This window comes from Hemicordylus capensis, chromosome 6, assembly GCF_027244095.1.
Source record: "Hemicordylus capensis ecotype Gifberg chromosome 6, rHemCap1.1.pri, whole genome shotgun sequence".
Taxonomy (NCBI): domain Eukaryota; kingdom Metazoa; phylum Chordata; class Lepidosauria; order Squamata; family Cordylidae; genus Hemicordylus; species Hemicordylus capensis.
In genome coordinates this window covers 156527486-156541297 of record NC_069662.1, presented here as the reverse complement: position 1 = coordinate 156541297, position 13812 = coordinate 156527486, and the positions used below count along the sequence as shown (strand labels likewise).

At 43.9% G+C, this 13812-nt stretch overlaps 1 protein-coding gene across 9 annotated transcripts in view; it reads left to right on the top strand.

Moving 5' to 3' along the window:
- Nucleotides 1–13812, top strand: part of RBM33 (RNA binding motif protein 33) — a 136573-nt gene that overhangs the window by 69662 nt on the left and 53099 nt on the right. For all 9 annotated transcript variants that reach the window (XM_053260043.1, XM_053260047.1, XM_053260038.1 and 6 more), the window contains 4 exons: nt 2975–3137; nt 4129–4460; nt 5957–6232; nt 9367–9654. In XM_053260043.1, coding sequence (XP_053116018.1) covers nt 2975–3137; nt 4129–4460; nt 5957–6232; nt 9367–9654 — 1059 coding nt within the window. The remainder of the gene's footprint in view (nt 1–2974; nt 3138–4128; nt 4461–5956; nt 6233–9366; nt 9655–13812) is intronic.

Below are 13812 nucleotides of genomic sequence, written 5' to 3'. Positions count from 1 at the left end.
GATAACCACAGGATTGTGCTGCGTGTTCTGTTAATCAATGCATGTGTAACTCTTGTCTGCCATAAAGCTAGTGGTGGTGTGTTTTGTATTGAGTATACCTGGAGATTTCCAACTGTAATATGAAAAATGAATTTTAATGTTGTTAATAAAGAAATGGTTGGCACCCAAGTCCAGTTTTGCATATGTATTAAAGTATGATGGCTACTTTTATGGATTGTTTGTGCTCCCAAGGCCCATTCAGGCATTATGCTGTAGTGAATTTAGGGTTTTTTTATACGTAAATGCATTTGTTTTTAATGTCCACCTGGGTATACAGGTGAAACTCGGAAAATTAGAATATCGTGCAAAAGTCCATTAATTTCAGTAATGCAAATTAAAAGGTGAAACTGATATATGAGACAGACGCATTACATGCAAAGCGAGATAAGTCAAGCCTTAATTTGTTATAATTGTGATGATCATGGTGTACAGCTCATGAAAACCCCAAATCCACAATCCCAGAAAATTAGAATATTACATGGAACCAAGAAGACAAGGATTGAAGAATAGAACAATATCGGACCTCTGAAAGGTATAAGCATGCATATGTATTCAGTACTTGGTTTGGGCCCCTTTTGCAGCAATTACTGCCTCAATGCGGCGTGGCATGGATGCTATCAGCCTGTGGCACTGATGAGGTATTATGGAAGACCAGGATGCTTCATTAGCAGCCTTCAGCAATTCTGCATTGTTTGGTCTCATGTCTCTCATCCTTCTCTTGGCAGTGCCCCATAGATTCTCTATGGGGTCAGGTCAGGCGAGTTTGCTGGCCAATCAAGCACAGTACACTGTATACTTTTCAGAGGTCCGATATTGTTCTATTCTTCAATCCTTGTCTTCTTGGTTCCATGTAATATTCTAATATCTGGAAAGGACTACTAACTTAACCTGATTCTATGCATTGGTGCTCCACAGTAACTAAGTATAAAGTCAGTTGCATGGATCCTGGGAGAGAGTGGATTGTAGCTACCTTGCCCTGGTAGTGGAAGCTGCCTGAACAGCAAGCCCTTGGCATGCCTACATGTGCACTGGGAAATGTCCTTACACAATGTAGAAGCTTTTTTGTAAGAGGTATTTTGGGGCAAGTGACACTTAAGGGTCATACTTGGAGCATCCTAAGGAAGAGAGCTGGTCTTGTGGCAGCACACATGACTTGTTCCCTTAGGTAAGCAGGGTCTCCGCTGGTTGCATACCATATGAAAGGTGAATTCTTCTACAGTGCTAGAAGTGTGAGCACTTCTAGAAGTGTGAGATATTCCCCTTAGGGGACGGAGCTGCTCTGGGAAGAGCATCTAGATTCCAAGTTCCCTCCCTGGCAGCATCTCCAAGATAGGGCTGAGAGAGATTCCTGCCTGCAACCCTGGAGAAGCCGCTGCCAGTCTGTGTAGACAACACTGAGCTAGATGGACCTATGGTCTCACTCAATATATGACAGCTTCCTATGTTCCATAAAGTGTGTATTGGAGATTGAAGAGGTTTCTCCCTATTTTTCTTCTGTAGGGTGTAGATGAAAAGGTTCAGTTTTGGTCAGGCTGTTTTGATATTGATATACATATACACACATCCCAGTTAATGTAATACTTTTTCAGATGTTGGAAGGAAGCTGCTAAACCCACTCTTCTGCAATTTTGTAAACTTTCTGTGAATTGGTACACTGTGGTAGGGTGGTCAGTGTCACTGTTTGCAAAGCAGCATAAAATTGGCTTCTCATCAGCTTGCATCTTTGAAAACAACTGTTCCTACAAAGGGTAGCCAGTATGGTCTGTGAAACCTGCTTCTCAAATATGTGCCTCCTTGAAATGTAGGGGAGCTAGAGTACAAGCTGACACTGGACTACAAGCATGCCTATCTTGACAGTTTAGCCCTTCTTGGAACAGTCTTCTAGCTAACTTTGTGGATTTGACCAAGTGGACTTCATTTGTCATGTCACAATCGAATTGGTCGTCTTCAAAGTGCTTTGGGGTTCCTTGTAGCCTTGTTTGATCTGTTTGCAGAGCTCTTTTATTGTGCCTTCTAATTCTGGATTGGGTAATATTCATTTTTGGAGGTTCCCCTGAAAGCATGGCTGAGTTGAGGACTCTCTGACTGTTTAATGTACTGTTGGAAGTAGGATTACACCACAGTGTGTCGCTTCCTATTAATTTGCTGCCAGGGTTTTGTAAATTGTCCTTGTCTTAAATTTCCTGCAAATGATATGGCATGTTCCTTCATAGAATCAAAAGGAAAAGGGGTGAAATAATTTCAATTACTGAGCTTAAATTTAAACGATGCCTTACATTTCTGATTGTGAAATGGCTGAATATTATATCGGCCTGTAGCGCATTTATTTAAAACCATGGTTGGCAAATCTGTGTTAATTTTTCATATCCCTTCTGTAATGAATGCTTCAGACGCTTAAGTATTTAGGGTTATGTGCTTTGTCAGATGTTGGCTCCCTGTTCTTGAAATATGATTTCTTTACTTCAGAATGGAGGAAAAATCAATTTATGACATCCAGAAAATTAAAGTAGCTTCATTTTGCTTGCTTAGGTTGTACTAAATAGATAGCAAAGAATAGCATGGTTTAAAGAGATAAATGTCAGGAGCATTTTCTAAAGTAGACATTCAGACTTTTGGATTAATGGGATAGAAGGTCAGTAATTGCATGGATTTCTGTAAGCTTGAAAAGAGATGGCATTCCTGTGGCGCTGCTGTGATTATTAGAACATTTTGAATTCATTTTAAAGATACCGTGCTCAGGTTCAGTGTTTGCTGCCACCGTGGAAGATGCAACTTGGTAGGGTTCCCAGTTTGTACAGATTACAGGAAGATGAATTGGTCATTCCTTTCTTCCTTTTTAAAAGGTGGATATTCTAAATAGGCTACGGAAGAAATGCTCCAAGATTGATTTGGTCTCGTGTAAGTTACCTTTCCTCCCCACTTCTTCCCAATTCAGGGCCCTCCAGATTTCCAGCAGAACCCACCGGGACCTGTTCCTACCAACTTCAATCAAGCCCCAAGGCTTTCCCTTCAAGACCAGTGGAGAGGGCCGCCTCCGCCTCCACCCCCTCTGCCGCCGCCGCCACCTCTGCAGGACCGAGAGCCTTTCTTCATGGGAGGTAGTGTCCCCTTGTCCATCGGAAGAAGCACCTTCCTCCACTGTGAGGAGGGAGGGCACTCGCTGGCCTGCATCTCCACGACTGAGCCAGCACGTTTTCCCATTCTAGCCATCTTTAGGCCAGTCTTTAAACACTGCCAGATCTCCATCTGGCACGCAACATGTAGCAGTTAGATACTAGATCTCAAAACGTCTTGATTGTTCAGAATGCACAGGAGAGTCTTAACATTTAAATTACAATTTTCCCCTGTTATAATATACTAGCCAGTAACTGTTCAGAAGGCAACACGGAAGTTTGTCTTATGTGTGCAGAACTGTAGCAGTGGGGGAGCCTCACATCTCTCACGTAGACATCTCTTCCATTGTAACTCCTAGAACTTTAAATTCCAAGTGTATAGTTAGACAAGCAGTGGAAAATCTGGTTTTTTCCATCACTTGGTATTGTTGCTTCTAGTACAGAAATAAAGGGCTCTCTGAATGAAATGGTCTTCCCTTTCCCCTTTGCAGTTGGTGGTTGTGCAGATGTTAAGTTAATTAACAGTTCGTTAAAACTCGTTAACATGAGTTTTGATCTGCCTTAAATGTGTTTGTTTTTGTTTTATGTGTGTTTGATTTTAATGTATACTGCCCTGAGCCATTTTAGGAAGAGTAGTATATAAATTGAATGAACGAATGAACAGTTCTACTCATACTGTCTGCATTGTGTGGAATGATTTGGGACAGAGGAAGAATGGGGACTGTTGTTCTGCTTCACAGCCAGGATTTGGACTCTGTGGCCAAGTAGTCCATTCTAACCCTTGTTCTGTGGGCACATGGGGCTTATAGGAGGATATAAGTAAACAAACCAAAAAAGCTTTTTCAGAAGCATCTTTGCACAATAGAATGTCTTGTGACTTGCATACAACTTGGGGCGGGGGAGTGAAGGATAAACAGTGTGCTTTATCGGCAGGTTGGTTTTCATGACAGGGTGTTTTGGGTTTCTTTTTTGCCAGAGCCAAGATTTCCTAGCCACCACTTGTTTGAGCAGCGGAGTCCCCCTCCACCGCCCCCACCTCCACTTCTCAACAGCACCCATCCTGTTCCCAGCCAGAATCCACACCCTTTCAGCCAGCCCGGACCAGGCTTTAATCAGCAAGGCCAGCAACCCATGTTTCCCAGAGACAGACTGGTGAGGCCAAACATTCAGCCTCAGGGCCCAGTGGGTGTCCTTCACTTCAACCAGCCTGGGGCAGCAAACGCACGACCATTCCTCCCTCCCAGGCAGCCGTTCCTGCAGGCTCCAGGGCAGCCGTTTATGGCAACTCACACACAGCCCAACATGCAGGTAAGAAGCCATAATGAGAGTTCTGAGTGTGTCCGTATTTAGTGATTGTGTGGCTGCGTCTCTCTGGGGCACAGCCTGGTTTCTCAAAAGTGTGCGTGAGACTTCAGTATGGAAGGTATAGGAAGCTGCTCTCTGGCACCCCCTTCTGACCATTTGGTGAATGTCTTGATGATTAGTTGGACTTCTAGATCTTCTGTCATCCTCCATTGATTATAAAAAGGATTGGCTGCTGCTTGGGAATGAATTCCCAAGTCTTGCAGTACTTTTTATTTACATGTACACACCCAGTGCCATGTACACCTCTTTTAGAGACTCTGTATGATTTAGCACTTGTGAATGAGCTCCCTCTATTTCTGGCCCCGCACCTCAGAATGGTGGATCATCTTGTCCTTAATTAAGTTTTCAGGAGCCTCAAACCGTTTGTGGCTCAAGCAGAATGTTTTGGAACACTGTGAGAACCCCCTCCTGTACACAGGTCTGGAATGTTCAATGTTTGGTTTGATGTTACAAATACGAAAGGAATTTAAATGTGCCTTTTTGTTGCTCTGCCAAGCATGAAAACTTGTTTCCCTCTGTGCCAATACTAATTGAATTATGAGGGTTAGTGGCGACTTTATATTGGCATAGTGGTTCAAAGTGAAGATATTAAACTGCTTTGATTTTTGCAACGCTGTTCACAACTAATGAGATTAGAAAAGTTTGTAATGCAGCATTTTGTCAATATTCCATGCTTTCCTAAATTGATTTATTCCAGCAGAAATATGAAAATAATCTATTGTTTAAAAACATGTTCCTGTATACTGAATAGATTAAGCGTGCATCTAGGAAAAACCATCATCTCTGTTCACAATAAAGGTTAGAGCACCCTCTGCTGGTACAATTGTGTATTTCACGTGGGGATGCTAGTAAATAATGCACTGGCATGCTGTAGTCCTTGGGTTGTTCTAATAACTTAAAAAGAAAACATATTGTGCTGTGGAAAACATATCAGACTCAAGTTACTTCTCTATTTTGTGTTTTTGTTTTTAAAAAACCTGAAATCTAATCACACAGCAAATCAATTTAGATCAGCTAGAGCCTAGCTTGAAATGGAATAGAGGCTCTCAAACTGTGGCCCACAAGCTCCACCCAGGTGGTCCACGGAAAGGCTGAAAACCGTTGCAGACATCCGTCATATGCCCTGCATTTAATTTTTAAATTGTGGTTGGTTTGATTTGTAGAACAACAAGAAGTTTAAATGATCCACTGAGACCCCAAGCAATGTTGAAGAGTCTAGAAGGAAGGCGGGGGGGAAGTCTGGGCATCTCTGGAATAGGACTGCTTTTTAATATTGGGCCCTTTGCTGATAGTAATCAAATAACAGTAACATTAAAGCAGGAGTACTAGTAAGTTAATTGGGTGTGCAATGGGCTGGTTGGGCCCTTCTGGCCATCGAGCAGTCTAGCACTGAGGAGCAGGCTTAACCCGCGTCTTTGTCACCCTCTCGCAACGTGCAGGGCCCCTTGCACCCTCCTTTGCAGCCGCAGCACCAGCACCAGCACCAGCCCCATCCGCAGCAGCAGCAGCAGCACCAGCCCCAGCCGCCTCAGCAGCTCCACCAGCAGCACCAGCCCCACCAGCAGCAGCACCACCACCTCCTTGCTGTGCCTCCCCAGCCTTTGATTCCGGTTGCCCCGTCCCAGTTCAGGCCTCATCTTCAGACTTCGCAGCAGTCGCCGAGCAACAACAGGATGCCGTGTCAGCAGCGACAGAGTCTGGTCAAGCCCAGGCATGTAAGTGTCACTGGACCACAGGACGGCAGGGACCTAGGTGGCCAGCATGGCCTCTCCCCCTGCGGGCTCTTCACTGCCTGGCTCATTGTGTGTTGCGTGTAGAGCCGTATCCTCCCCTGCCTTCTCTACTGCATTCCCTTCCTCTTCTTCCCACTCCTGCGTATCTGCATCTTCATCGCTGTCGCCAGCCTGGCCCGTCAGTTCTAAGGCACTCTGGTTCCCTGCAAGGCCCAGGAGCTGGTCGCGCCTCCCACCAAGCCTGTGTGTGGCTTCCCAGTTGTTAGGTCGGTGTCAAGTTTCAGCCAGTGCGGAATACTCCTCCTCACAGCCCCTCCAGTCCCAGGCGGAGACTACCTTTCTCGCGGCACAGTGCTGCGCTTTGTCCAGCACCCGTGGCGCTCCTTTCAGGGAAATGAAGCCCAGGTGAGCCCCAGTGCCACCACGGCCCCTGCTCTCTCCCTCCCTCCCCCTCCCTCGAGGACTACCTTCCAAGAGGGCTCTTTTTCTCTTAAAGGGCCCCCTGGCACCGGTGGTCTCTCTCATCCTTTTCATCTCTGTGCGGAATGAGTTTTGTTCAGGGCGGCAGTATCAAGGCAGTGTGTGCACACCTGCATTCAGAATGGGGCCTCCCTGATTCAACCTGAGCGGGAGCTAAAAGCAACTGAGTGGACATTCAAAAACGTGTGAGTGTGCGCACACCTTAGAGCAGGGGTGGGGAACCTTGGCCCTCCGGCTGTTTTTGAATTACAAGTCCCATCATCCCCAGCCGCAAGGGAGAAAAGGGCAGCAGCGCACAGAGGTCAGGGATGTGGGAAATGGCTCTCCTATTGAACAATGAAGATCATGGTATTGGTAACCTGAGTTCTCCTCCCCATCCCATTCTCTGCTGGCCCTCTCCTCCCTCCCAGAGCAGGGCGTGATCCATGAGAGGCCATACAGAGTAGTGCTAAGAGGCCTCTTCCTTGTATCTTGTGCAGCCTCCATGATGCTGCCTCTGTGTTAAATGGGGCTGCACTATATGAAGGTCATGAGCAGTAGTCTCTCCTTTGTGCTAGGAAGAGAAGGAAGCTGCTTTCACTTAGAAACCCCAGCAAAGACCTTCCTGATTGCTGTAGGCAAGGGCTTTCTCCTCTCCCACACAACTAGACACGAGACAGCCCTCTTTGAAGCCCCAGATCTGTGTTTCTACGGGAGTGCTGCCTTTTCCTTCCCACAAGGAGGAGAGCTCTGCACAACACTGGTTGCGTCTTGGAGGTTGCTTGTGAGATAGAGGAGCCTTATTGGCATTGCACTATGCAGAACTGTGTGGCTCGAGCTTTCCCCCTCTTGCACTGGCTATTTTCCTGTCCTTTTCAGGTAAGGTGGTGGGGAAGAAGCTGTCTTTGGAACTCTTTCCTGCTCCCTTTTGGGAAGCTTGCAGGGGGGCACCCTCATAGGCTGCCTTCAGTGCCAAACTTCCTTTCCCCATTTTAAAGAGGGGACTTGGGTTATAAAGACAACACAGAAGTGTAGATCCCTACTTGCTTCCTGGAGATGAGAGGAAAGAGGAAGAGAGACACTTCTGTGGGGCAATTTTAGGAAGGCAGTGCTCCCCCTGCTCCCGGATTGGTTTAGAAGCCACTGCTATAGGTTGACTAGCTGTAGAGACTGGAGCAAAGGAAAAGATCCAGAAGTCCAGAAGATGCTTTGCCATATGGTCCTTATTTTTTATTTTTATTGTTAAATTTAAATACCACCGTCCATTAAAAATTATCACAAGGCGGTTCACATAAAATATTATGCTAAAATAGAAAAACAGATCAATTAAAAAAATGCATACATAAAAATAATCATACAACATACAAAGAAGCAGCAATGGAGACAATCACATATAAACATGTAGATATTTATTGCAAATAGAGCTGATTAAGCAGAAGTACTGCAAACATGCACAAAGCATTATAGCATTGCTTTAACTGCACAAAATGCAGTGGTTATAAGACCAAGGCACCAACAGCTAAAGCAGAAACAGAACATCTCCTGCTTTCTGTGAGGAAACACAGTTCACCAGTGAGTTAGACAGTGGAGTTAGCAAATATTGGGGAACCTGATCTCTGAGTGCCCTGCAGATCTTCAATGCCCCTGGAAAGTGTATGCTCTGAATCATGTCCAAGGTAAAGTCTTAATGAATGGAAGAAGATGCCACAGTATGCAGCTAGTTGAAAATCCCTGTGTGGGCAGTGGATCAAGAAGCAGCACCTTCCCAGCCAGCCTGACCTCTTTTCCTAGGCACCTTCCCTACACCCCAGCCAGGTTCTCCACACAAACTCCTGCAGCTGTGAGGGCAGTTCAAGTCAATCATTACAATTTCTCCACTATATTTGTGTCCTTGCTATTTGATTTGGGCCTGAGAATGCAAACTTGCATGACAATTGCACTAACTGGTAGGATAATTGCCACATTCAGATTTTGCCATCCTGCAGATGTTGGCCAACAGCTCCCATAATCCCTGGCTATTGGCCGCTGTGGCTGGGGATTATGGGAGTTGTAGTTCAAAGACAGCTGAGGGGCCTAAATTGAGCAGGCCTGTTATAGAAGCATTTGAAAGAGTGTCAGATTGTGTAGGGCTGACTATTACATGAAATAAGGGACACTTATGGGAGGCCATATTTGGAGAGGAGGCTGGCTACTGTCTCTCCTCACTTGGCAGGAATCTGGTAACTGAGTAAAGAGTGTTCATATCATTTAATACTGCACAATCCCTTCTTGGAATCCTCAACAGATGATTGGGTTTGATACTTAAGCCGGCATGGTAACAATTCAGTGCTGTGAAGGAACACATTTCTTCTTCACCTCTTCAAAGTGCTAAAGTCATGTGGTGGTCAGTTCTTCTCATTCCTCTGGTCTTGCTTTGGAAGAGTCTAGTCCTGGTGAGTTATCCAGGTCAATAGTGATTGTTACTTCTAACATCGCAGAGGGGAAATAGACCCACCTCTGCTCTTGAAATGGCTGTAAGAGAATCGGATTCAGAAACTTCACAGCCACGTTCAGATGCCAATTGTTTCTTCATGGTGCTGCAGGAGAGTTCTTACTAAGGGTTATGAACGAAGAGCTCAGTAGCATCACATGTATTCTTTTAATTCTGATGCTTTCAGAACACACCGACACAGAACATGGTGAAGCGTCTGAATCAGCAAATCCAGTCAAGTGCTCCACGGAACAGCAACTTGCGTGAATTGCCCATAGCACCGTTACATGCAATTGAGGCTGCGAACAACCGGCGAACCTCAGCACCTGCTGCTCAGGTGAAACCCATTACCAGCACTGCCCCTGCCATGCGGCCTGCTGCAGCCATCAAGAACCAACAAGGAAGGACTGAGACGAAACCTAGAGCAGTTACCCCAGTGGCCCAGCCCAAAGTGGAGGTCAGATCTGAGCCAGAGGTAAGGGGTCTTCTCTCATCATTTCTTTTCAGACATAGGTCTCCACCTCTATGTTTTGAGGCAAATACATATAAGTAAGTTGGGGGGTTAATGTCAAGTGTGCATTTTACTAGAAAGACAGGTGTCTTGGCCAGCGTCTTCCAAGAGATTCTGATTAATATAGTTTAGTAGTATTTAAAGATTTCTAACCTGCTTTTACATATTTGTAAATTCCTAAGGTGGCAAACAATGCTGTGATAAAATATGATTCAGAAACAATAGTTACAATTAGTCATCTGCTCAATCGATCGCCGTGGAGTTAAAATAATACTGAACAAATAAAATTCCAGGCAAGTTAAGGGCCTGCTCTAAAAGCAAGGTCTGCGTTGCTTGCCCAAATGACCCAGGGAATCAGATCTGAATATGAGATGGAACAGTTTCTCGCACAAATGAAGAAAGTTCCGTCTAGCATCTACAGCCACATGGGCTCATGGAAATGGCACTGGCAACAGGCTCTCATTCCTAGGTGGACAGGATAGGAGAACAGACATGGTTTCAGCCAAGGAAAACTTGAGCGATGGTCCTCGGCTGAACTGGGTTGGTGTTGGTAGAGTCTGGGATATGAAAAACTGAAGGGCCTGGGTATAAGAAACCCCCAAAGAACTCACCACCATCTAGCCACCTAGATACTTAAATTTAAACAAGGATGCATGGAAGATAAAAAAATTATCAACACTGTAAATAATGAACATATATAATATCTCATGGGATGGAAGAGTAGTATAGAAAAAGATTTAATCAACCCTTTCTTATAACACATTAATATAGATAATATGTGTGAAATAGTAAAAAGCTCATGAAAAATTGGGATTGTTTTTAATGAAAGGCGGTATATAAATTTAACAATAAATAAAAATAAATAGAGGAATTTAAAACCGCAGATTAGTAGAATAATTTTTTTTTCAATCAGCCTTGCTGCCAAGATCCCCAAAATGAATATGCAAAAAATATCACGACTTGCGGGTCATGTCCTCCATAAATCAAACTTTCCAGGAACTAGAAGTCCAATGCGGTGGTGTTTTTTTAAAAGTCCAATGTGAATTGAAGGAAAGTCCAGTTGTCCTTAAATGAAATTCAGATTCTGGGGCATTGACATTCACCGCGAGCCACATATAGGGAATATCCTTTCTCTTTTCTCCAAATGCATTTCGGCCTATAATAGGTCTTCCTCAGTGGCACTATTACCAGAATCCTTGTAGTCCCCAAGCAGCAGTTATGCTCTCATATGGAGCCAGATGTATAATTTGCAACTACTAAGATTTTAAACTATCTCTATAAAGAAATAGTACATTATCTCAATACATAAATAACTACATATGAAGAATACCACCAATACAAATACACAAACTACCTTTAACATCCCATAGTACAAACTAATATGAAGCATGCTTGTTTATAGTGTCTAAGTTTTAAACACAACTTCATTTAGAAGAAAGTCCACACTTCCTCACTCCTCAGACTCATAACCTAGTATACAAAATATTAAAAGGTAAAATTAAATACTTTTAATTTTACTGTTTGAATAGTTTTAACATTATTTTAAAACATTGTTTTAAAATTTTAAATTGTTGTAATGTGTTAACGTTTTTGCTGCCATTCATCTATCTTCTTCTCTGTATTTATTTCTCTAAGACATACCCGTGGCTAATCCCATGCGTGGCAGTTCTTGCAAGAGTTCGCGATCAGCTGCCGTCTAGCCACGGGGACGGGGGAGAAAATGGCGGCAGCAGCTAGCCGGGGTGGGTGGGGTGGCAGCGGTGGAGGCTAGCTGGCAGAAGGAGGCGGTGGAGGAAGGCAAGCAGTGGCCAGGCCGGCCATGGAGGGAGAATGAGCTGTTGGGGGGGAAGAATGAAATGGGGCTGGGGATAGGAGACAGGGAGAACTAGGGGCACAGATGCTTGGCGCTAGGTCAGCTAGTTTTAACTAATGTTTTTTTTTAAATTCTGTTCTCATTTATTTTGTTGTAAACTGCCCAGAGACACAGGTTTTGGGCAGTATAAAAATGTTTTTTAAAAGCACATAATAGGAGCAGACATGCACCAATCCAACCATGCAGAATATTTTTATGCTCCGATGTATTGACATGATGTATCATGTCAATGCTGGCAGAATATTTATGTATTTTTTATTTTATTTTATTTTACATTTTATATCCAGACTCATAGTAAGTGCATATGCTGTTGGTTTTGTTTTTAGAGCAATGTTATGGGGATGTTCAGTATATTTATATAAGCACAGAGCAGCTAGCATGTTGATCCCTCTTCCCCATGGCAAGGCCCATGGGCCAGTGGCTAAGACTCCACACAGCCTCCCTGGCACCATGTATCGGTGGCCATTCCCACTGTGCAGTGCTGCACTTCGCCCAATGCTGGTGGGGCTCCTTTAAGGGAAACGGGGCCCCCTCAAGCTCTAGTACCACCTTGGGAAGGTGTGCACAAAGTGCCGAGAAGCGCTCCGTGGGCAAAGTGCTGGGAAGAGCTACACTTCCCATGCGCCATGTGCACCATCCAAGATGGCTCCGCTTCTCTGAAAGCCCACCACCCAGCTCTGGGGAAGGTGCAGCCTTGTGCGGAGGACAGCCAGAAGTTGCTTCTGGCCATGCAGAGGCTTTTCTCTATTCCTCTTCTGGGATCAGTCCCCAAAGACCCCAAGATGAGCTTGCCTTCCAAAATAGACCCCCCCCCCGGGGGTGCAAGTGACTGCTGCCCTCTCCTTGCCCCCCTGTTTGTGAGCACAGGATTCTTTGGGCTCGAGCCACTGTCATAACTTCAGCAAGGCTTTTGGCCAAGAGTCACATGAGCTTTGAAAAATACTCTTGAAATGTATTTCCACACACAAAACGTATGAAGGGCTCTCGGGTATAATTCTTTTATACAATATACATGTGAATAGGATCCTGAGCCTTTCACTTGTACTCAATTGTATCTTGTGGATAAAAATTGCAATGCCTACTTTTTTTTTTTTTTAAGCTTCTGGAAATGGCTTAGTTTTGAATTGGTTCTGGTCATCGCTGGCTTAAACAAATGAGAGAGAGCCAGGAAATACAGCATACTCATCGGCAGTATGATTAAAAAAAACCTTTCTGTAGCTTTTCGTATGCTCATCCTCTTAATTTTGCCTCTCTGAAGAATTCTTCCAAGTTTTATATCTTTTAATTTTAGTTTTTCACAAAAGGGCTGTAAAGTAACACAAGTGTAGGCTAGATCACAGGGAAATATTTCATTATTTGGACAATTAAGTAAGGTGACAGATCTCAAACACTCAGTCTTGTTATACAAGCCTAATTTTTTTAATAGAGAACAATGGCTTAGTTTCAAAATCCGTAGGCTTTAGTCATATGCCTGCCTTGTATCGTTCCAAACTTGTTCACTTTGAGCACTTGCCAAAATGCTTTAAAGCACTGTGGAATAACTCAGGCTTCATTTAACTATTGCCAGCTAGATTGGTAAATTAAATTACAAGATTAAGGGCATCTGCTTTTTTGACCCAACTTGAAATATGAGCCAGATTAACCGGTTTCCTTAGACTTTTGGTTCCCTTTATTTTAATGAGTGCTTTTTAAAATGCTTAATTTATTCATGGAAGGCTGCCCAAGTGATACAACATTATTTCTTGTTCCTTTTCCTGTGTCAATCATTTTGAAAACTTTTTTTGTTAAAGGGTGTTATAAATATTTTAGAAGTACTTTGTACAGCTTGATAATACCTCCCTCTGGCTTTATTAAAGTGCTGAGCAATTGTGGGAAGAAAGAAGCACCCCTAAAGTCCTTTTCAGAAACCATATTACCAGAGCCTATGCAAGTTTGTGAGCCTAACTTATTTTCAATGTATCTTAGTATTTAGTTTTCCTGTGCATATAGAAATGTGTAGGAAGAGTCCAAGGTGTGCATGATTTTGATGTGTGTACATCAGCTCAGGTTTGCTCATTAATCCAGGTTTGTCTGCCTATATTTCAGACCCTTTCCTAATGTGTGTTAAAAATAGCTGTAGGGGAAATGAGTAATCCAAGGAATGGCCCTTAATGTTACTGCTGATACCAGTGGCCACTTTCTGTGCACATGAAACTGCTTTTATACATAGTTGTCATTGGTCCATCTGTGTTTGTCTAGTGATGGGTAAG